We start from the raw sequence: 23,447 nt of genomic DNA on the forward strand, positions 1-23,447 counted from the left end.
TGGGAGCTGAAAAGTGCCTCACCTGCATTGGGAATTAAGTTATATCATGATCGCTTTTAAGACGGCAGACACTCATTAAATGGTCCCCCACTCTGCCTATTCCTTACATTTGTATTTTTACACTTACTGCTGTAGTGTGAGAATGCATTTAATGAAAAGAAATATAACGTTGGGTTGCCAAAAGAAACATCCCTGCTATGTGTTGTTTAAAGATTCTGCAGCGACCTGCTCTTGACACTAAATTGAGTTATAAATAAAAAAGTATGTATTAATTAATTATGTGACTTTTCTGTCTTTATTCTCTTTAATTATTAGTCATGGATCATTGAGGCATCCCTAGAACACAAATAAAAGTGCTTTCTATTTATATTTGCTGTTCTAAGTATTCACAGATAAGTGAAAAAAATACAGCTGTAGGTGACTGTTTACTTCTGGGCCATCAAAATAATGAGCTGGTAACCCTAATCATTAGACTGGAAGTTTGTTGCAGGATCAGCACATTCTTTATTTCCTCCACCCTCGAACCCGGATTAATGCCATTATAGCAATAGTTTAACATATATATGAAACCCTACGCTTCAAGTTTCTGGGAATGCATCCTGCTTTTAGACTACTCACTTCCATTCTCACCTTCACTTTCACGTTCACCCTGCACTCCCAGCGATCACAATACACTCACACTGATCACAATGCACTCACACTGATCGCCATGCACTCACATCATTCACTCGCTCACCCTGCACTCACACCAATCACCATGCACTCACACCAATCACCCGCTCACCCTGCTCTCACAGTGATCACTGCACTAAAAATTTGCTTGCATTGTTCACTCTGTACCTCACCCTGCAGTCACACGAGCACACTTCTTACCCTGCACTCATGTGACACTTCACTCACCTGTCCCCCCCCCTTACTGCTCAATCTGTAGCTAACTCAAACAAGGCCATCACTAACCATGCACTAATTTTTCCCACTCTGCACTTACCGCTGAACCCAAATTCATATGGTCACCTCACTCACCCTGCAGTCACTCCTTTTACCCTACTCTTACACTGTTGCATTGCTCACCGTGCAGTCACATGGGCACTCTTGTCACCCACACAGTGCAGAAGGTTAAAGTGCCTGGTACAAAGAAGATGTACCATGCACATCCCAGAACTGAGTGTGAGTAAACTATGAGTAGCGCTATAAAAAAATGAAATGTTTGTCAGACAGGTGCTATAGAGAGATGAGGTGTATTGTTGGTGAGTGGTAGTGAGGGAATTCATGGAGAAGGTGGAAAGACTGTTGCACCGTATGCTAACAGTGCTTGGACAAGCCCTGGCTGGGAGTGTTAAGCCCCCCCCCCCCCCCCCCCCCGAATTTCGGGTCTAGTGGATACCCTGCTTCTGCTTATTATTTACATTGTAGTGCGCTACTGTTACCAAAAGGTGTCCTGGGGCTAATAACCATCTGCCTGCAATGTGATAGAGGGATCCGGGGCCGTGAGAGGAGAGAAGAGAGGGATGGAAGGAAGTGGAAGGAAGGGGGTGAGAGGAAAGGGGCATGGGTAAACTGCTTAACTCTGCACAAGACCGCCACGGTTTGAATGCACCCTTGCTGCTCCCGGCCATGGCCAGGTGAGCTTCTAATGTGGCAGCGCGTATTCCTGCGGATTGGGAGGCCCTTCACAGAGGTTGACTAGACATCTTTCTGATGTTAATTGCTGTATTTTGGTTATAAACTGGTACTGGTGGGGTGAAATCTTTCCTTAGTATTACTGTGTTTAAAAAAATTCTAAATAAAGCAATGCTACCCCAAAATATGCATCACAGAACATTATTTACATTTTCTACTCACACAATTTAGTCAAGCCTGTCGCATAATTTGGTCCTCACCATCCTCATAACCTAGACGTTTAGAAATTTTTGTCAGGAGGGGGTCCTTACGCTTGAAAATGTTGACAGGGGGGTCTCGGCATCCAAAAGTTTGAAGACCTCTGTTCTAAGGTATTGACTGAATTTATTTTTTCCCCTTGCTAGTTATTTTTTTCTGCTTTTGCTGTGTTGACCTGTTCTGGTAGTGTGTGACTGCACAATAGCAACACAGTGTTCTATGAACAGACAAAGGATCTGTTCTTGAGGATTATCAAACATGGAGTTTCAGGGAAGGTATTGGGTAAGTTATACCATTTTTTTAGAGCCACCCTGTAGTATCCTGTGTTCCCATTCTCTGTATGTCTGAATGGGTGCCTGGAATGCTGAGAGTGAATGATGTTGTTGAATATATTGTGTTGTCTGCAGTGGAAGCCATCCTTGGTGCCAAAGTGTTGAGGATAAAACACCTTCATACAAGAGTCTGTTGCCACTCGGTAGAAAATAAGTTCTTGATTTAATCTTAGGCCGTTTGGTTACAGCAACAGCGGATAAGTCTGTCAGAGATCCATCCACCTTCCAACTGTTCCACACCAAACAACATTGTTATATTACATCATTTACTGTCAGCATTCCACTTCAGATACACAGGGAACGGGAACACATCGCATACTATGCACCAGTTATTGTGCCAGTGTTAAAATGCTGGAATGATGTACATATTATTTTCATTGCACAAAGCTTTCCTCTTGCCTAAAAGTTCTTAACCATTCTCTATGTCTACCCTTCCTGTTCTCTTTTATAGTCCACATTGATCCCCTCTGCACATTACCAGAAGCATGAAGCAATGTACTGATGGTGGGATTAGGGCTTCCTTTATTATGCCATTTATACGTTACACTTTTCTGTTTATTTTAATCCATACTTATTTTGTGTTTTTTTTAATCAAGCTGGAACTAATATTTTCCTGCCTTTATTTAACAGATAAGGGCACACTCTTACTTGAATGGCTGATGGCTATTGCTGCTTTAAGAAGGACGTACACTATGCATCACTTGTATGCAACACACTCATATGAAAACATAATCATTCTCGCGTATACATGTGTATATCTGCAGTAGCTGAAATCTTTTTTTAATTTTTTTTGTAAAGTTTTGAAAACCTTTATTAAAGGTAAAGAAATGCAATCCACAGCATACTGCCAACATCCCTGGTAGGGCCAGCATTGCGATATGTTGTGCCTGGAGATAATATAACTACGGTGGAGGGTGGGGGGAGTATACAGTAAGCGCCTACAACCACAGCGGGCCGGCCTTGTTAGTAGGAGAACTGTGTATTGAAGGCAGTAGATTATCTGCAGTCATGTAACAACAAACAAGAACTATTAAAATAACATTTCCACAATTGCACTGTGAGTGAAGTATGCATGTCTGATTTGGTGACGCATTCTGTTTCGTGGGGTATGAGGTGATGTCCCGTGTTGACCCATGGTCTCCAGTATATAATGTGTGTTTACTGAGGTGGGGGTTCTCCTTGCATCCCTTCATACTTCCACTTTAGGGCATTACGGGGGGTGTTGTAGTTTCTGTGGTGGAAAAGTGTTCCAATAGATATGTTTGTAAGGGGGCCCAGATATCCCGTGAGCGAAAGGAGGGGGGTTGAATGTCCACATAAGTATGTAGTTGCTCTTGGCAATAGATCTTGGAGCCAGTCCTTGAATTTTGGCGCCCTCCCTCTTCCCCACCTACAGGCAATCCTTCTCATGGCATGAAGGAGTGCAAGAGAAGTGTATCTCCGCACTTTGGTGGCAAAGGGTTCAGTGTATCCCAATAGTGCGGTCGGGGGATCTTCTGGAATGTGTAGTCCTGTCAGGTAGTCTAACGCCTTCAGTATCTCAGACCATAAGCGTTGGATGGGTGGGCAGGTCCAGGCTACATGTGAGCGCCCTCTCCGCCGCATCGGTCACATTTGTCGTTCTCCTGTAGTGTTAGGCGATGTAATTGCCCTGTGTATAATAGAGGCGATACACATATTTATAGGGAATGATTCTAAATCTGCTGCTAGCGGAGATATCTCCTGTTTGCCAGCAGCAAAAGGACCACTGCTCGTCAGTTACGGGGTGTCCTAGTTCCTCTTCCCATCTGCTCCTGGCCAATGGGGGGGGGGGTCATAGTCTTTGTCTGTTTGTACCGTGCAGTATAATAGTGATATCACATGTGCGGGGGCAGTCTGTTGCAGGAGTGCATGTAGTGGGGACATAACGAGGGGCTCTTGTGGAAATAGGGTATAATGGCTTTCACATTTTGATGCATCTGATATAGTAAAATTGCTTGAGGGGGGGTGGGATTTGTAGCGCCGAAAAACTCTTCGCTCCTGCGGCACTTCCCCCTAGTGTACAGTTGTCCCCAGGTTTGTATAGATAATTTACGAAGGAGTCTGCGGCATCCGCCTTCTTGTGTCACCGGGATATCCTGTCGCCCGGGTAGAGACAGGAGAGGGGAGTATAGCAGTGTGAATTGTGTGGAGTTAGCTAGATCTTGCCAGGCGCTAGTGGTGCATTGGACAGTAGTGGAGGCTTCTCGGGCGGCAGGGGTGCTCGGGTAGGCCGTGCAGGGAGTAGGGGCCATGTATCCATCTTCAATCGCAACGTGGAGCATGTGGGGGGGGGGGTTTCATCCAATACGCGGCAAAGTGAGCTTGTGCACAGCTAAAGTATAACTCCACGTCTGGTATTTCGAACCCCCCTGCGCATAATGGTCGCGTGAGGGTGTCCCAGCGCAGCCTGGCTTGTTTCTCTCCCCAGGTGAGTCGTATGAGCCGAGTCCTAATGGAAGAGAAAAAGTTGCAGCTGGGGGCGTAGGGTATATTGATAAACAGATATAATAGCTTGAGCAATATAACCATCTTTATAAGAGCAGCTCTGCCAGCCATAGATAGGGACAGTGCAACCCATCTCGTAATTTTATCGGCTATTGAATCCAGCGCGCGTCCGTAGTTAGCTCTCATCAGCTCTTCGCGGTTGCGGGAGATGACTATACTAAGATAGGTAAGTGTGTTGTCACACCACTTCAGATGATGATCCGGTGCAAATTTTGGAGTGGCGTCGGTGAGGGGATATATCTGGGATTTCCCCCAGTTGATATTGACTCCAGAGAGTTGCCCAAAGAGAATGAATAGTCTGAGAATGGTGTGCAGGCTTACATCCGGATGTCGTAGGTAAAGGGTGAGGTCATCAGCATATAAAGAGATGAGTATTTGTCTTTCTGGGTAAATATTGGCGTGGTCGCAATAGTGTTGTTTGACTTCGGCGCGGAGGGGTTCGATAGCCAGGGTAAATAGAAGGGGGGATAGAGGGTACCCTTCTCTGGTCCCCTTGGCTATTGGGAAGGTGGAAGACCGCATGCCATTGACCATCACCGTGGCTTGTAATCGTGTACAATAAATGTATCCAGGCTAAGAATGGGAGAGGGATGCCCATGCGCAAAAGTACAAAGGATAAATAGCCCCATTCCACAGAGTCAAATGCCTTTGTGGCATCAAGAAAAATAGCGGCCACATTCTCGTCGATGTCGTGGAGTAACGCGAAGAGGGTGCGTAAGTTATGGGATGTTCCTTTAGTTGGGACAAAACCCGACTGGTCAGGAAAGACCAACACCGGCTTAAGAGAACTGATGAGATTCGCGATTAGTTTAGCTAGGATCTTGGTGCCTACATTGATAAGTGACGGGCTTGTACGAATCAGCTTGTGTGGTTGTGTTTCCTGGTTTGTCTAAGGAAATAATGAGTGCTTCGTGCATTGTTTGAGGCAAAATGCCTGATTCACGAGCCTCCTTAAATACCTGGCACAGTATCGGGATGATCAAATGGCGAAATGTTTTATAAAACTCAGCCAGGAGGCCGTCTGGCCCCAGGGCTTTGCCAGATTGTAGTTGCATTATAGCGGAGATAATCTCCTTGTGATGCGCAAGGAGGAAGTCTCTTTGGCCGTTCCCCAACCAGGCAATTGCATTTTCTTCAAAGAATGGAACAAAATCTACTGGAATTTGTCGGTGGGTTTTGCAGCAGTAGCTGAAATCTTTATTAGAAATTCTTTCCCCTTTTATAACTCCCTTATCAGTCTGCACAACCATTGGTCTGGCAGTATTTAGCTGTAAAAATCAGTGAAAACAGGGAGCCTTGGTTGTGGCATTCGTGTAATGTTGATTCTTCTAAAGATCATAATTAGGAAATCCTGTGTGTCAGACCAGAATTTCTTAGACAGTGAAGAATTAAAGGTCCAAGCTAAATATAGAGAATGGAGACCAGGGGCTTATTATCACTAAATATTAACACACAATACATTTCTGTGTCATCTGGATTCTGTATATGTTTTCCTAATCGTTTTTTTCTCCGAAAGTACGAAAGTAGGCATTTGTATCTAGTTTATTTTGTTGTATCTTAATTATGACATGTTTGAGTTTTAAAGAATTCCTGTATCGGAAGTTGCCAACATTGTTATTTCAATTACAGATGGCCTATTCTTTATTTTAACTAAACAGAAGTGTTCTCCAACAACAACTCCAGCACTAAACATTGTTGGCCATTTCAGTAGTGTAATAACCACAGTTGCTGTAAAGCATCCTGAAAAAAATATCTAAATTGTTAGTTTAAAGGTGTTTTAAATAGTAATCCTTATTTCTTTAAAAAAAATCTTAATTTTGTAATCAATTTGTTAACGATTGTGTGCACTCCTTAGTTGATCCTAGTAATCCTTACTGTATGGAAAATGTGTGCACAGAACTAGACTGGTTGGTATCCCATGCTGAGCTACTGTAGTTTCTTATGAGTTGGCATATAACGTGCACTTTTTGAAATTGCTGCTCAAGAAAATTATTGGAGAAAAAAGCATATTTTTGACTGTGAGCTCTGATTAATTTTATTGGACAGTTGTAATATACCCATAGGGATCTATGATGGTTATAATGTGGGTTGACGAGCAGTCAGGTGGGTTTGGTGCACAAAGAATGTGAGTCGCTCCACTTCTATCATCCAGGGATTTTAACCTGCTAGTTGCGGAGAGTCTCCGCACCAAATGTGTCTGTCCACTAACCTAGATCACTTGCGCCATACAGTTTCAACAATGGGGGCATATTTAATCACTTTTCATCTTGCTTTTAGGTTAAAGTGAGACTTCTTTATCGGTTTTTCAGTTTCAGTCTTTTCACCATGGTTCGTTACAAGGTGATTACTTCTTGTTTTAATCGCATAACATATTGGCCAGGCACCAAGACATTTTGAACGATGTATTAACTTTGGGTGAAGTATTATGTAGTGAGTCCTGTGTTTAGTGTTAGACAAGATGGATTGTAACTGCTTTTTGGGTGGGGTGGGTGGCAGGGGAAGGGTTGCATGGTGTCGTTGAATTTTATCCTTTCTCTTTTCTTTACTCTTCTTTATACGGTTTGGGATTAATGTGAATGAATCAAACTGGTATTGCTCTCTGCACCTTTTTTTGACATTTAGATTCCCTTTATACAGTCAAGTTTAACATTAGAGATGTGAAGTCTTACCTTTACTGAGCATGGTCATCACATGGACAAATGTTTATTGTTTGTGATTCTTTTTCTTTGCTAGGTATAATCCTGAAAACCTGGCAACTCTGGAGCGTTATGTGGAAACCCAGGCCAAAGAAAATGCCTATGATCTAGAAGCCAATCTAGCAGTACTCAAGCTGTAAGTCTTATCTACTCAAACCGATAATGTTTGTTCAGTTGAATTTGTTATAGTGTAATAACTGACTTGGCCCTGTAAACACTGACCTGATCCACAAAAAGGTTTGCAAATCTTCATGCAGTTACTCTAGATTTGTGCAGACATACCACTTTTTTCCTATTTATAATACTTTCCAGAGGTTTTATTTTTATTTTAAGCAGTGCGGTTTACAGGCGTAATTCTGGGAAAGTAATTTTTTTTTTTCTGTTGATATTTCCCCAGTGTGAAATTTTACACCATATTTCAAGTCCACATTGTGGAATGCCAAAGTTTCTGAGCCATGGCACTTTTTTTTTCTGCTCCGGGGAACAATACCCTTCGCTGACAACCTGTAAGATGTTGTTCCGTTCCCCTTCCCATCCTAGAAAGGTGCTTACTCCTGCCCTTGACATGCACACGTCTTTGGACATTTCCATGATGGGAAAGGGATGTATGAATGGCCACAACCTCACATATTTGTGGACTTTCAAAAATGTTCAAGGATAACAACATCTTGAAACGTCCTCTCCTTACACTTATTGTGGGATTTACTCCCCTGCATCAAGACAAGATCATTGAATAATATTGCAGAAGTCCAAATGTGCGTACAACTGCAAGATCCGTTGTTGCAGATCTAAATCAAAGCCATGTGCCTGTATAAATTGGGTGTCTTAATGCAAATGGTTTGTGGCTGGAGATCTTCATTTGATTTCAGTAGACTGATGTTGTATCGTGTTCTGCAATTAAATAGAAGACTCCTAAGACCCAGTGTTTATACCAGCCTTATGTGATAAGATGCACAAGAGGCAGTCAGAAGAATGAAAGGTGCAGTTGGTCTCCCAGAATTCAAACTTCTTATCTTCAAGTTACACAATGATGCATGCAACAGGCACATTACCCGACCGAGCTGTTATGCTTGTTTATACTAAGAACGACATATTTATAGTGGAATGAGAGATCGTTTTTTCAAACTGTTCCTTCAAATGGTTAGGGGACAGGGGGTTGAAGGAAGGGCCCAATATAATGGGGTTTGGGGAGAAGTCCTTAACCTCTTCGGTGCTCATGACTGAGTGGTTCCGTCATGAGCGCCGGTTGAGCTGTGCTAATGACGGAACCACTCCGTCATGGCCCCGCTCACTCAATAGAACCTTCAGCACAGCGCGAAAATTCGCGCCGCTCTGAAGAGGTTAAGTGAGAGCCAGCAAAGAGTCTATTGTCTACAAGGAGGATCACAATTTCTTCCGTTCTCCTGCGGAGGCTGGATGAGTTCCTGAAATTTACCAGCACCACCTCGAACAGCAACCTGGTATTTTTAGATCTGAATATCTTCCCCAAAAATGGTAGACTGATGACCACCACACACTTTAAGAGCACTTCCAAGAACTGCTTGTTAATGTACCCAAGTTTCCATCCGAAACATCTACGGGACAATTTACCGTATAGCCAGTTCCTGCGCCTCCGCAGGAATTGTACAGAAATTGGAAATTTCAAACTACAGTCCAGAGACCTACGGAAGAAATTGGAAACCCGCAAGTATCCAAAAAAAATCATTGACCAGGCATATAAGAGGGCGAAAAACAACTGCAGAGAAAGCCTTCTTGAAGAGAGGGTACCTAAAGAGGAAGAGCAGAGACCCATCTGTGTAACCACTTATAATACGAGCTCGAACCAAGTGACCAAAATCATCACCAACAATTGGAAGATTTTGAACAGTGGTGATCTTCAGATACCAAAACCAATCTTTTCTCACAAGAAAGCACAAAGTGTAAGAGACATCTTGGTACACACAGGACCGAAAGCGGACAAAACCAACTCGCAAAGAAATCTAAGCTTTGTACAAGGGCACCACCCATGTGGTGGGTGCAAAGTATGCTGTCTGACCAAGAAGAGTAAGAAACTAACTTTCAACAATGGGACCACGTGGGAACAGAGAAGTTTGAGTAATTGCAACAGTTTCAATGTCGTGTATCTCATCATCTGGAATATGTAGGCATGATGAGCAGGGCCATAAAGACTAGGATAGGGGGAACAGGGGACACTGTGTCACATCCCATCCTTCTTGACTCTCTGCGGTCACTTGGCGTGACTGGTAGGGCCTTAGCCTGGGTGGCCTCCTTTCTTGGCGAGCGAACCTTTCAAGTTTTCTCCCCTAAGGCGGCATCAGCGGTCTGTCCCTCAGCGCGGGGTGTCCCCCAAGGGTCCATACTCAGCCCCCTATTATTCAATCTTTATGTAAAACCCTTGGCTAACATCGTAGAGCAGGCGGGGCTGACCCTGTTCTCTTACGCTGATGACACCCAGATTGTCTTCTCCCTATCAGGGCGAGACGAGAATAACCCCTCTGCACTAAAGTCGGGCCTCATTCTTGTGGCGGACTGGATGCAGAGGAACTGTCTCAAACTGAATGGGGAGAAGACAGAGGTGGTCATTCTGGGAAAAAATAAGAACCTCTGGGGCCCTCAGCATTGGCCAAATGAGATGGGTGCACTTCCTGTACCCACACATGCTGTACGTAACTTGGGCGTCCAAATTGACGACAAGTTAACTATGAAGCAGCAGGCCACTAAGGTCGCAGCAACCTGTTTTTCTACTCTTAGGTTGCTACAAAAGATCTTATGGTGCTTCCCATTCCTTCACGTAGAATGGTTGTCCAGGCATTGATAACATCTCGCCTGGACTATGGTAACATACTATATTTGGGTGCTGATGTAGCCACTGTTAAAGTATTGCAGGTTGTACAAAATGCAGCCACGCGACTCTTGAAGAATGTCCCTAGAAGAACTTCTGCATTATCTGCCTTGCATGATCTTCATTGGTTGAAGATCTCCAGCCGCATAAAGTTTAAGGCATTATGCTACATGTTTAGGATCAAGCAAGGCATTGCACCTACTTACTTACAAAAGCTGGTGCAACTTTACAGGCCCAAACGTACCTTACGATCCTCAGAAATTGGCAATTTCTCTATACCAAGATTTAAGCTGGCAAGGATGGGGGGACGTTCCTTCTCCTATCTTGGTCCCAAATATTGGAATGCCCTGCCCACTGCCCTTAAATTAGAGACCAGTCTTCTTCGTTTTCGCAGAGCACTGAAAACGCTGTTGTTCTCATAAGTAGTTGGTACCTGCATGCTGGCTATCTGATATCTTCTTCTCCAGTCTGTCCCTAGCGCCGGGAAACCCACTGTGGGTAGCTGTGCGCGGTAAAAGTTTAAATAAATAAAATAAATAAACATAAAATCACAATAAAATGCAGGAAATCAAGCACAAAACTGACCAACCATTTCTTGGAAAGCGGCCACAAACCTGAGGACATCTCTTGGACCATAATAGAACAGGTCGATAATGAGAATCACCTCCTAGAAAAAGAACAGAGGTGGGTCTTCCGTATCAAGTCTAACAAAAATGGTCTGAACGATGAAATACCCTGGGGTCAGCTATAAGAGTACGCAACCGTCGTCCTTCAACTCTGGTCTGCCAATTAGGAGGGATTCTGTAAATACCTGAAACATGTTAACTATAAACCTCTGTGGCGCAATATGTCTGTGCAGTCACTGTAGGTTGAAATACATTTGAGGTCACTCATGGGAGTGGCAACTACAACATACCACCCAATCTACTGTTATCTTAGCGTTTTCCAGGAGTACATTGTGATTATCTTACTATGTACATTAGCCATTACCGCTGTGCAATATCCCCAATACGATCCTAATTTCGTCCTAATGCACTAATGCGTCTTAAACTTTTGTCTGTATACATGAGTGCATTGTGAACATCTGACTTTGTATATTAATTATCACCGCTGTGCAATGCCTCAAATATAATCTCCGTTTGATCTGTATAGAATCATTTTTAGGATTACATCCACCCATGTAATTTCAAGAAAACCTCTTTTTCCAACACAGCGAGGCCCAGATGTACAAATAAACAATTGTTTTTGCATTTTGGAACAGTTCACAACACTGAACTTTTTTCGATTACATGGGAATAGTAGAAAGACTTCCGGAAAACCATCCTCTTCCCACCAGATGTCCCGCGGTCGGCGGCCATTTTAGGTTAGCGCACTAGTGTTTGCCGACACTTGGCAACAGAGATGACAATGCAATCTCAATGTGTTTTAAAGACGTCAGATGCAGGACGCCAGTAGTCCACGGAGCGGCACAAGGGTAGGAATAAGGCATTGCACTTATGGGGTAAATGTAAGTAATAGACTCCGACCACAAGTCTCTAAAAACTTGGTCCACGAGGCAAAAACAAATTACGGACTAACACGTAATTGACGAAAGGGTGTGGTTTTCTTTTACAGTTTACCGCTTGGAACACCCTTCGCCTGCCAGCTCATGGTGCATGCAACAATTGTCGAACTAGTATGTATAACACCTCTACTTGGGTCTATCGACACTGTTTATTGGCATTTTATATCTTTAGTGTTTTTATCGCAAAGATCGGGTCTCCTAAAGTTTCTCCCCTTACCAGGGTGTTGTTTTTAATGTATCGAGTCACAGGTGTGTGCATGTTGAGATGAGTCTGCCCTCACATTAATGGGGTTGCATGATACGCGTTGAGCCATAATTGACAAACGAACCGTCAGAGGAAGTTACATTTAACTCGCTTCTCTGTCTATGAAGCCCAGTGTGCTTGCTTCAGTAACGAGAGGTCACCCATGAACAGTGTGATCTTTGCTATTACGAACGATATGTGCTATACGCCAATAACTTTACATATACATAAATATGTTCTGTTTCTCTCTCTTTTTTCCAATTTGCCCTTACAGAGACCGCAATAGGTCAATATGTTTGATAACATTTTGGCAACAAATCACGCTTCACCTAGGGCCAGCTCATGCCCTGAAGCTCAAACAGGCAGCCTATTTTTGCTACCTGTTTGTAGGACTGGAGGCTTACCACTTTACAACCGAGCATTGTGTAGTAGGGACCACTAGAAGGTCCTGATGAGTAAGCAGTAGGGGACTGCTTACGAAACATGTCGACCAGGTAGTAAGCTAATTGCTCTACCTCAAAACCCCCTTCCTAATGTTCCCAGCCAGAGAAGTGAATAAAATGTATTTTTTCTACTAGCCAGGGAATTTTTAATTTTCTTTTTTACTTGCACTCACATATTTAGGTCCCTACACTTCACTGGCATCACTTACACAGCACCAACACATAGCCTTCTGTCATAATAACTAGTGCTCCCACGTAGTTCGTAGGTCGTAGCACGCCCCGCCCCGTAGAGGGACGGGAAGACCCCCATGATGAAGCATGACACTAAAGGACTTTTTAGTGTGTGAGGGGTATTTTAAAAAGCACATAGTGCTCTCGTCTTTTCAGAACCAAGAGAGAGCCTAGTATCACACTATATATAGAAAAGTAAAAATAAAAATAGTCACTGTTACACATTGGTAGAATCCTTTTGTTTATACTAATTGAAAATTGGTCTAATGAAAACACATACTTGATTGTTGATCACTGTTCTGTGGATTCACTTTTCTTTATTGGATTATAAACATACATAGCAATGCCCTGCTGAAGAAAAGTCTGCTTTACTGTTCGGCAAGTATTCAAAGGTGACAATATGCTGGGTTGTTATACAATTCTGTACTTCACTGTAACAGCGAGGAGCATAAATGTGTAAGTTAGATGTATCATTTTTGGCTAGATCATCTATTGTCACTGCATGTCGCGATATGAATTGCAGACATCGACTTGGCCTTATTTTCCCCTGCTTCATGCAGTTAAATGAGGGATCTTTGAGCAGGTGTTGGTCTCCAAATGTATTTTGTCTCCTAATGACCTGGTCACTATTTTGTGCATTGCCTTGTAAAAATTGTGTTCTAGACTATATGTCCTGGTATTCTCAAACTCTAGGATAGCAAATGCTAAATCTGAGCAGTGCCCCATATTTTCTCAGCCTCCTTACTTTTACTCTTTATCTCTTCCAGGTATCAGTTCAACCCTGCTTACTTCCAGACGTCAGTAACGGCTCAGATCCTATTGAAAGCTTTGACAAACCTCCCTCACACTGACTTTACGCTCTGCAAGTGTATGATCGATCAGGCACATGTATCCTTCTATTATCTTCTGTTCGTCCTGGTGGATGGTGGAACGCTAATGAATAATATGCGTTCCCACAAAAGAACATTGGCACTAGATCTGGTGTCTATCGTCATTGCTGAATTCACCACTGAACAGATTACTCTTTGTGTCTTAATGATCTTGGGGAGTCTTGTGGGATGCTTGGAGTATTAAGCTGCATGAAGTCTACGCTAGCCGAAGATAGCACTATGAGCTGGCACACAGACTTATTTCACCCTTTGCAGAGTTGGGCAGTTTAACTTCCACCTGTTGTGCCATTTTTAAAGTTTTTTAACTTCACCAAGTTTGTGAAATTAATAACGTTGCCAAGATTAAGATGTCCCGCGAGAAGTCCATTCTATCAGAGGAGAAAAGTTGCAAACCCTTCATTGGCTGATAATTCCCCCTCAAACAACTTTGAAAAAAGAATCTTTAGCAAAAGGCAGGTGCTGGTGGGGAGAAGGCTGGAGAATAATGAAAAAAACAAGAATGAGAGTGAGTGAAGGTGGCAGGGGATTGCAGCCTCTTTTGGTGAGAATGGTTTGTCTGCGATATATATTCTTGTATTTTTCCCTTGACCTAATCTTTATTTTAGCAAGAAGAAAGGCCAATCAGACAGATCTTGTACCTTGGAGACCTTCTGGAGACCTGCCATTTCCAATCTTTTTGGGTGTGTATTCATAGCAAACTAGACTTAACCTTTTCATTAGTAACTTTATATTTGATTCTGCATTCAGTCTGAATGTGGCTCCCTTTTGTTCTATGGCTAGCAGACACCGTTTGTTTGCCAGGTCTGCTACCTATAAATTTTGATTTGCTCATTAGTTTAAGGCTGAGTAAGTGCAACTTTTTCTTGATGCCTTCCCTTCCTTGAAGGTCCACATCTTCACCCTAGTCTCCATTTCATGCCCAAGCTCGCAATACCCCAATCAATGATTAATGTACTAGTGTAAATAAAAGTCCATGTAACATTGATACCCATGATGGCATGCGAACCTGACACAAGGGTGAGCCTCACTTCTTACAATATTTTGCCCTAATCCTGCCACAAGCCCTTTATATCCTACACTTCCATGTGTGCTCTACAGAGTACAGTTACAGATATTCTTTTTCACCGAGGCTGGTATCTTGTGGTATCACATATGTTGAGATCATTGAAGTGCTATTGTGCTCCAGTAAACCTGTCTTCAGTTGTGCCTCATTAAATAAATTGGCACTGAGTCCCTGAACATTTGCAGCCCTCGAGATTATTTTCTACATCATTGTAACGTTTACACTGCAACATTCAGTAACAGGCTCATGTTCGCTGTGGGATTTTTCACCTGTTTGTTTAAATGAATATTTATTTTTCAATGCCCCTCCTGCTACCTCTCCGTGGCTTTAGAACACTTTTACTGACTGACTGTACAGAGCAATTCCGTGATGACGCGCACTGTTAATTGGTTACTTTGTGACCAGTGCAAAGGATTTTGATCCGCTTTTTGCTTGCCCGTGGGTGGGTGAAAAAATATTTCATGGTACAGTTGTGGAATCTGAATGTTGCAAGGAGAATGAGATGCTGTTAGTCAAACAGGTCCCAAGCAATCTCACTCCCTCCTTTCCTCGAAGTTTAAGAAAACAGAACACAGGGACCCAAGGGGTCAACATTGAGCCCTATTCTCTTCAATATATATTTACGAACATTGTTGACCCTCAGCAGATCGTACCTTGATCTCCTTTGTAAACTGTGCATATAATACACAGTTAATCCAGTCTCCGGACAAGAATAGCCATACCCCTGTAGAGGAGCTTTGCATGTGCTTAAAAGAGACTGCAGGCTAACTGGAAAAGAACTAATTAAAGTGTAATAGAGGAAAAACTGAATTATGTTGCTTTCTCTCCACATAGCTCCATTCACTCCCGATTGATTTCTTACCATGGACCAGCACAGATAATCGTAAGATATCTGAAGTAATGTGAAACCTGGGTATATACGTAGATGGGAACCTATCCATTGAAACGAATATTAACAAAAAAGCAGCCACGTGCTTCGGACTGCTGAGGAATGTTCGAAAAATTATTCCACTATTGCCCCAGCCAGCTTGAAAATTAGTGGTTCGATGTACTGTCTTGAGTAGAAAGGACTATTGCAATGCACTTTTACTGGGATCACCAGACTCCCTAATTAGGAGACTATATAGGGTACAAACAACAGCAGCAAAACTTGCACGGAATAAATCGAGATACGACTCCTTCTCGAGATCCTTTAGAGAGCTATACTGCTTCCAGTAAAAGAGTGTGGTCTACAGGGCCTTAAATAGAACAGGACCTGTGCTGCTAAAAGGAATTTCAGTCACTATAAGCCACTGAGGAACCTGTGGTCCTCATGGGGTGATCTGCCTGTATCCCGAAATTCAGAAAAGTGAGGTCGAGTGGAAGGACTTTCCAGATCAAGGCAGTCCAATTGTGGAACAAGCTTCCAGCTTACTTTAAAGCCAGTGAAAATTTCAGCTGCTTTAGGAAAAATCTAAAAACCTGTCTATTTCCAATAAAGGACTAAGGGCCACAGTCAAGATGGAATAGGAAAAATGGTACAGAAAAAAGTTTGTATTCTGTTTAAGGGTCCGGCAAGGTTGCTATAGAGCCGAGATACCTTCGGGGTGAATGTTTTCACTCTACAAATGTCTGTTACTTAATTATTTAAAGGCAAGAGTGTTTTGACAACAATTTCCCTCTTACCTGAATGTTCTGCGGACATTTTCAGCCAAAACTTTCCCAGTGAGAGTATGCTAAATTGCATGTGCTGTCACTCTGGAGATTAATTAGTTCTTCCTGCGTACAAATTAGGACATGGATACTCACATCTACCAGAAATGGTTGAAAGACCCTTTCACTGATTTCTATTGGGTTTTGGCAATTTTTAACATCACTTGGCATGACAGGATAATAAGGTCAAAACAAGAGGTAGCATTAATCAGACACATTACAAAACACAGTACATGGAGATTAAAGAATCAAAGTAAAATACCTGCACAATCAGTATACACGTGAGCTAGTTAATATCAGCAAAACTTCGGTTGCAGTGTGTGCATCAGTTGCGATGAAGGGATCTTTATTGTATATGGATATTTAATACCTTTACAGTACTGATCAACACTATTTTTTTTTAGTAAAGCACAATACAAGGACATTATGAAAGAGCCAGATAAAATCTAATAAATGCCCGAATACAGAATGATCAGACAAGTGCCTTCAAGTGCTGGCAGCAAATTGATTATGTCTGGTGGCTTTAAGAAAGTGCAGGTGCTTAAGAGTAGCAGCTAATTGTTCTTTAAAAAAGAAGTTGTGCTAACCTTATCATGCACCACGTTGCAAAAAAACTGCAAATTGGTTATGTTCGGCACTTTTACATAGTTACCTTCAGAGCAATAAGCAAGGTCACACATGACCATTTTTGGCATTGCTTCCATGGGGGAGGGGCTGGTACAGGGCATGAGAGATGGGCAGGGCAGAAGCACATTATCTGGGAGGCATAATAGGTGGTTCTGTAGAGCCACCCAGTGGACCATCTAAACCCCTAACCGTTTGTATGCAAGGAGGGCAAATTTAGCCAGCCGTATGTTTAAGGTGGCGTTATCTGGATTAAGCTCTGCTATAATGCCCTGCCGACAAGTTCGAACTCCCAAACTGTTCCACTCCCACCGGAGGCTTGTTTTACCCTTATCCAAAAAGGCTGAGCAAAGGCACAGGACCTGCTTAAAGGTTTCATCACACTGACCACAGACCCTGCATTTGATCCCTTCCATTGAATGGCACCAGTGGGCTAGATGCTTCAAAAATATCCACTCGCCCAGCCTGAGAGACATGAATCTTAGCTTCAGGTGATTGGAAAATGTGAAGGTGAGGTATGGGTAGGGGAATGAAGGCTGATATGAGTTGATAACTACACATGCATGCTTGCGTTTGGCTGGTATTGCTCTTTCGGCATTTAGGACCAGAAACTAACACGTTTTTAATGCTCAGTTTAAGTGCAGATTGACAGTCCCAAAGTTTGTTTGCAGACAGAACCTGCTCACAGTCCTTTAAGAATTGGTGGTGCGATCCACCAGGCCTGCTGGTACTGATGTCTCAAGAGAATCAGCTCTGGCCCCTCGTAGTTGTGCCACAAGTTAAGAAAGGTTCCGGCACCACAGCTCGTTGATCAAGAAGGCCAAGTTCCAGCCTGATCTAAGCAGCAAATGAAGGCTTAGCCAGCTGCAGAATACATTTGTAACTTCTTGTGATTACTTTGTTCAGTAAACTGCTGTCTTTGCCCAAAAGAATGTTGGTACCGTAAGCTAATTTGGGAGAGACCGTTGCTCGTATTACTTCCTGCATTGGGCAAAGACTTGGCCCTAGTAATGATTTTGAGATTTTCGATAATTGCTTGAAGGGTGCCTGCCTTTACAGTGATTTTTTTCAAATGCCTTGTGAAGGAAAACTTTGCGTCAATGTATACCACCAGATACTGTATGATTGATCCGCCACAATCTTGTGGCTGTTGTTTGTCCAGGTGCCCCCCAGTCCCCATTTCTGCCAAATGTGACTACCTTTCTCTTCTTCAGATTAACAACCACGTTATTGGTGAATTTTTAGCTGTGCAGCTGATTAAGCAGGTGTTGCAAACCTACCCTTGAGAGGCTGACTAGGGCAAGGTAGTCCGACTACAGGAGGTTGCTGATCTGAGCTCCTCCAATCCTTTGCGGATGGCAATTAACTGAGTCAAGAAATTGTGGTAGATCCCCAAAAAACAGATTAAAAAGTTGGGGGGCTAGCACGCATCCTTGTTTAACGCCCCTTGATGATGGAAATTTCATGGATTTATGAGAGCCGTCCCCTTGCTTGACTCCGATCCATGGGTTAGTATCCCATTAGATTATTGGGTCCAAAAGGTTTGCGGGGGTTTTCCACTTTTTTAGTTTAGCCAGAGAGACCCTATCGGTACACAATCAAATGCCACCTTGAAGTCCATAATGCAGCAATGTAGCAGTGAGTACGTGAAATTTGGCTTGTCCATCAGAATTGATAAAGCTAGCTGATTAGTTAATGTACCAGACTTCACTTCAAATCTTGTTTGATTTTTTTTTTTTTTTTTGGGACAAGCCAGTTCAGCTTCACCCACTGTTTTAAACCCTCCAAGAGAAGGCTGGCATAGTACTTAGCCTCATAGTCGAGTAGCACGATCAGCCGGTAACCCCTTTTGTGGATGGGATAGATTACTGCCTCACACCATGAATCGGGTATGGTTGAGCTATGCAAGCAATAATCAAAGAGTCTGGTTAACCACCTTCCCCCGAACAGAGTGTTAGATTAAAAAAAAAAAAGGGCCTGTGGCAAGCCATTATATACCCTGGGGTCCCATCTGTTCTTGCATTCGCTATTACTAAATCCAACCTGATTTACAAAAGATGTATATCTGAGGCAGAAGAGGGCTGATGGTCCTGAACGTGTGACAGATGATCCGTGGGTTTTGCAGATGGATATGCTGTACTGCAGTTGGGAGAGTGGTCTTTTCCTTCACTGGCTAAGAAATGTCTTCTAAGAAACGCGGCCCATTCAGACTCCACAACCTTTGCAAATCCGTTAATAAACTAGGGAAGAAGGGTACTGGCTCACATTGAGGGTAAATTTCAGAGTCCATGGGCCACTTGTTGGCTCAGAAGGGGTCATTGTGGTTCCGTGTCTCTTTGGGTCTACAAAGGGTGAGCGAAACCCAAGAAATGATAACGTGTAAGGCATCCGCCAACTAGCACGGAAGTCTGAGAATGGGGGTGGTGTGTCGAACTAGTACAAAGGTACCTGGAGGGACACAAGCGATTACCTTTTGATGATCTATGACAGAATTAGAGGGTAGTTTGCTGGCCGAAGAGCGGAAGTGCCAAGGTGTTAAAATATTCCGCCACCTAGTGTTTATGTCCAAAATTACATTTTCTGTGTTTTTCCCCTCCTTTTTAGGTTTTGACTGGCCATGCGCTTTGCGCATGTGCCAAAAAAACCTCTTGAGTTGTGTGTGTGGCTTTGGGTCGGCCCTCGTCATTGATTGGCTGGCTCCGTAAACGGAGCCTTGCCATTGGACGAGGGGCCTGTCCGTCAATGCCGGACCAGACACGGGGGCGTTCCCGACATTCTTTGGCTTTTGCCAACGTCACGCGACGCCGGGAACGCCCCCGAGTCTGTCCCGGCATTGAGCCGGCACCCTTTCCTGCTTGCGTGAGTGCTTTCCCGTCCGTGTCCCCTCCCGCCCCCCCCGTGTCCCCTCCCGCCCCCCGTGTCCTCTGCTTTCCCGTCCGTGTCCCCTCCCGCCCCCCCCCCGTGTCCCCTCCCGCCCCCCGTGTCCTCTCCCGTTGCAGGCTGCAGGAACACGGAGCACGGAGCTTCCCCCGCCGCCGAATACACGCAGGCAGGCAGCAGGAGTCTGGAGGCTAAAGGCTGGATGCTGAGTCGCTTCTCACTAAAAGCGAAGGTGAGTGAGATGGTGTCCTCCTCTCCCCACCTCTCCTCGGCTCCTCAGCTCCTTGTTTTAATGTATTATTTATTTGGTATTTTTGGAATTGCGAACAATTGTCACATTTCAAAGTTGCATTCATCCCACAATAATTACATCAGCGATGTGCAGAATTATACACCCCGTTCCCGCCCCCCTACCGCTGCCTCGCTCTCCGTGTCTCCCCGGCCCCATTCCCGCCCCCCTACCGCTGCCTCGGCTCCCAGTTCCCGCCCCCCTACCGCTGCCTCGCTCTCCGTGTCTCCCCGGCCCCGTTCCCGCCCCCCTACCTGCACAACCAGTCCTTGGCCTCTCTGCTGCGTGCACAGAACCGGGAGCCGAACCGTACGACCAGAACACATCACTAATGAGGCAGAATCACATCCTAAAAGCCACTCTGGATGCACAATGACAACCGAGCAAAAGTCGCCAGAAGGCTCGTATGAGGCAGTTCGAGTAGATGCAGAATCCGAGCGGGATAAGTCAGCAGAGCACCAGCGCAGTGTGTTTGCAGTGCGTGCTTTTAAAGGGAACTCATTCTAACAAGGACATTTTAATAAGGTAATGGGAGTTTTATTGCAGCGTGGTTTTTCTTGGGCTTCTTTGAAATGATCCAGCCTGCGCGTGATTCCCCTCCCATTTCCTTTTCCCCTGCCGTGTGGGCTTCACGAGGCTTCCCATATATCTGCCTTTGACAGCCGGCTCGTTTACACACTCTGTGGAGCCCCAGCTATCACGAAACAGCCCGGCATCATGTGCTGTGCAGATGCTCGTGTAATGTGCCCCAAGTGTGTCAGCCGGTGCCATCTGCAGCGCCCGCAGCAGCGTCTGGTGGTCCTGCGACAGCCCAGTCTCGGGCCAGACGATGTGTAAAGCGTCGGGTAATTGCAATCAGCTCCGCGTGGGGCTTCCCGGGTCAGCCCGCCGGCAGCCGCCTTCAAGGCGGCCCGGCCGCATCTGCGAGGCCTCCCTCCGTCTAATCAAGCTTGTGGCTAATAAATTGAGGGTGTGTAAGCCTTTTGTGGAGCTCCTTTCCGTCCTCGTCCAATAACCTTTAATCAAGCCACTCAGTGTCATTTTATATACCCGATTTCTGGCAGTGAGGCACATGGAGGGGGAATTGAAACAACAAAAACGTGCCTGGTAGTAATCTCTTCTGCATGTAAAAACCCTCCGTGAAGGAGCCCTCCTGGCAGGGTCTGTGCCATCCCTGTGCCAAAAAAAAAATACCAGCTGCCCAGAAAAATACGCAAAAACAAGCACTAGGACGTGTTGCTCTTCAGCAGTGGGGAGTGTTTGCCGAGTGTGTGGCCAGATTGTGTTTACAGGGCACTGTACTGTGTGCGTGTGGCTGTAATGCTTGGAGGCTGTGGTGTGTGCGTGTCGCTGTAATGCTTGGAGGCTGTGGTGTGTGCGTGTGGCTGCAATGTTTGGAGGCTTGGTGTGTGCGTGTGGCTGTAATGTTTGGAGGCTTGGTGTGTGCGTGTGGCTGTAATGCTTGGATGCTGTGGTGTGTGCGTGTGGCTGTAATGCTTGGAGGCTGTGGTGTGTGCGTGTGGCTGGGTTGCACACAGTAATGGTGGTGGCACAATTGCGCGTAGTCGTGCTCCTCCATCAGCTCCACGTGAAACCCACCTCTAACTTATGTGTTTGGTGTGATTGTTAAAGTGGATGTTCTGGCGAGGACGCGGCCCGCCCTGGTGCCGGCTGACGGGGGGGAGAACCTGCCCAGACAGGGGTTGATAAGTGGGCCTCGGCTGTCCTCGTTTGCCCCTGAGTCTTGTTTGGAAGCTGTTTGCCTGAGAGCAGGACGTTGTGTCCCTAGCCTAGTGTGCGAGTAACGGGGTGTTGCGTATCACACCATTTCTGCGTGGAAAGACCTCTGGTGTTCTATGTTTGGGGGGAGACCTGCGTGTATGCAGTGTGCTGGTGTCTCTCGTGCACAACGTATGGTGGTTGTTTGTGATTTGCACACCAGGCCTGGTTCTGCATCTTGTGGGGGGCAGGGCACTATAAGGCATTTCAATATCTGTGTTCAGCGTCATATTTGGAAATCGTTGCACAACCTGGGATGCAATCTATTGACGTGTACCGTGTGAGGGGCCTGTGTGCACTCACTTACTGTGTTGCGCGCCATGGGTTGCACTCTCCACGCCCACCTGCTGCCACAGGGCCCTGTCGCCACTTCCTATTTCACACTTGCACACAGCAGCACTTGTGAGGGTGGCTCAGGCCACTAGGGTGTGTGTGTTTGTGCTCTGTGTGTCCCGGCACCTTGTACCGCGTCCCGTTCGGTTGTTTAGCGGTTGTGCTGAAGCTTTCTTAACATTTGAAGAGCTTTTGTATTTTGTTGGCTCACGATTGTCATTTGTGCTTCATTTAATGTAACGTTTGCTTTTATATTTTGTTCACTTGTAATGTTCTCATGTATCAGTTCTGTTCCTATTGTGAAGCGCTCTGACACCTTCGGGTAAAGTCCGCGCTATATAAAAACGCACAAATAAAAATAAAAAAATAAAACGGATCTTTCCATCCCACGTAGCAGTACTATGTCGATAGGAATCCTTCATGGGGGTGGGTGTGTGTGAGGGGGGAGGGCGGGGGCTGGAAGCGCTGCTTGCCAGAGGTTTCAACCTCAGCCGCTGACCTTGAGCGGTGTCTTTTCTTCCTGGGCCTTGGCTACACGGGACCAGTAACATGCAGAGACCCTGGGGCTGCCCCGGAGCAAGCACGGGAGCCCTTTTCATGGACTGGGAAGGAGGGGACGATATATATATATACACACCCACACACACCCTTATTACTTATAATGTGATTATTATTTACACATCTGTGTACATAGGCTGGCGTCATACCATCATATATGTGCTGGGGTCTGGCACAAGCGAGCTGCACTGCCTCGCAAAGCGTCAAGATATTGCAATTGGGGAGGGGCAGAAGTTAAGCCCATCAGTGCTGAAGCGGAGTCCACAGCTCGAATGATTGACTGGTCAGGTGTGGTTGTCAGTGAGATGATTGGAGGGGGAAGCAGATGTCTAGATATGCAGAGAGAGGACTTTGAATTCTTATTTCAGAAGATGTGGCTCTGCAACCCAGGGGGAAACGCGTGCTTTCTCACTAAAGTCGCCCCCTTTCATACTTTTTCTTACTATGTGAATCCTGTAGCATGGTGAACATGAGGTGTAGGCTTTTAATTGGCCAACAGGGAGTGCAGATAGACATGGAAAAAGAAACCAATTTAAAACAGGATGCACTTAGCGTAGTGACTGTTACATCAAACGGGGCCTGT

General features: G+C 44.8%; 1 protein-coding gene across 1 annotated transcript in view; it reads left to right on the forward strand.

Annotated features, from left to right (window-relative positions):
* EIF3K (eukaryotic translation initiation factor 3 subunit K) overlaps positions 1-23,447 on the forward strand; it is a 65,728-nt gene that overhangs the window by 19,217 nt on the left and 23,064 nt on the right. Inside the window, exons 2-4 of the mRNA XM_086938684.1 lie at positions 7,470-7,568; positions 13,524-13,644; positions 14,252-14,326. Of these exons, the coding sequence (XP_086794810.1) occupies positions 7,470-7,568; positions 13,524-13,644; positions 14,252-14,326 (295 nt within the window). The remainder of the gene's footprint in view (positions 1-7,469; positions 7,569-13,523; positions 13,645-14,251; positions 14,327-23,447) is intronic.

This window comes from Lissotriton vulgaris, chromosome 9 (genome assembly GCF_964263255.1).
Source record: "Lissotriton vulgaris chromosome 9, aLisVul1.2, whole genome shotgun sequence".
NCBI classification, from domain to species: domain Eukaryota; kingdom Metazoa; phylum Chordata; class Amphibia; order Caudata; family Salamandridae; genus Lissotriton; species Lissotriton vulgaris.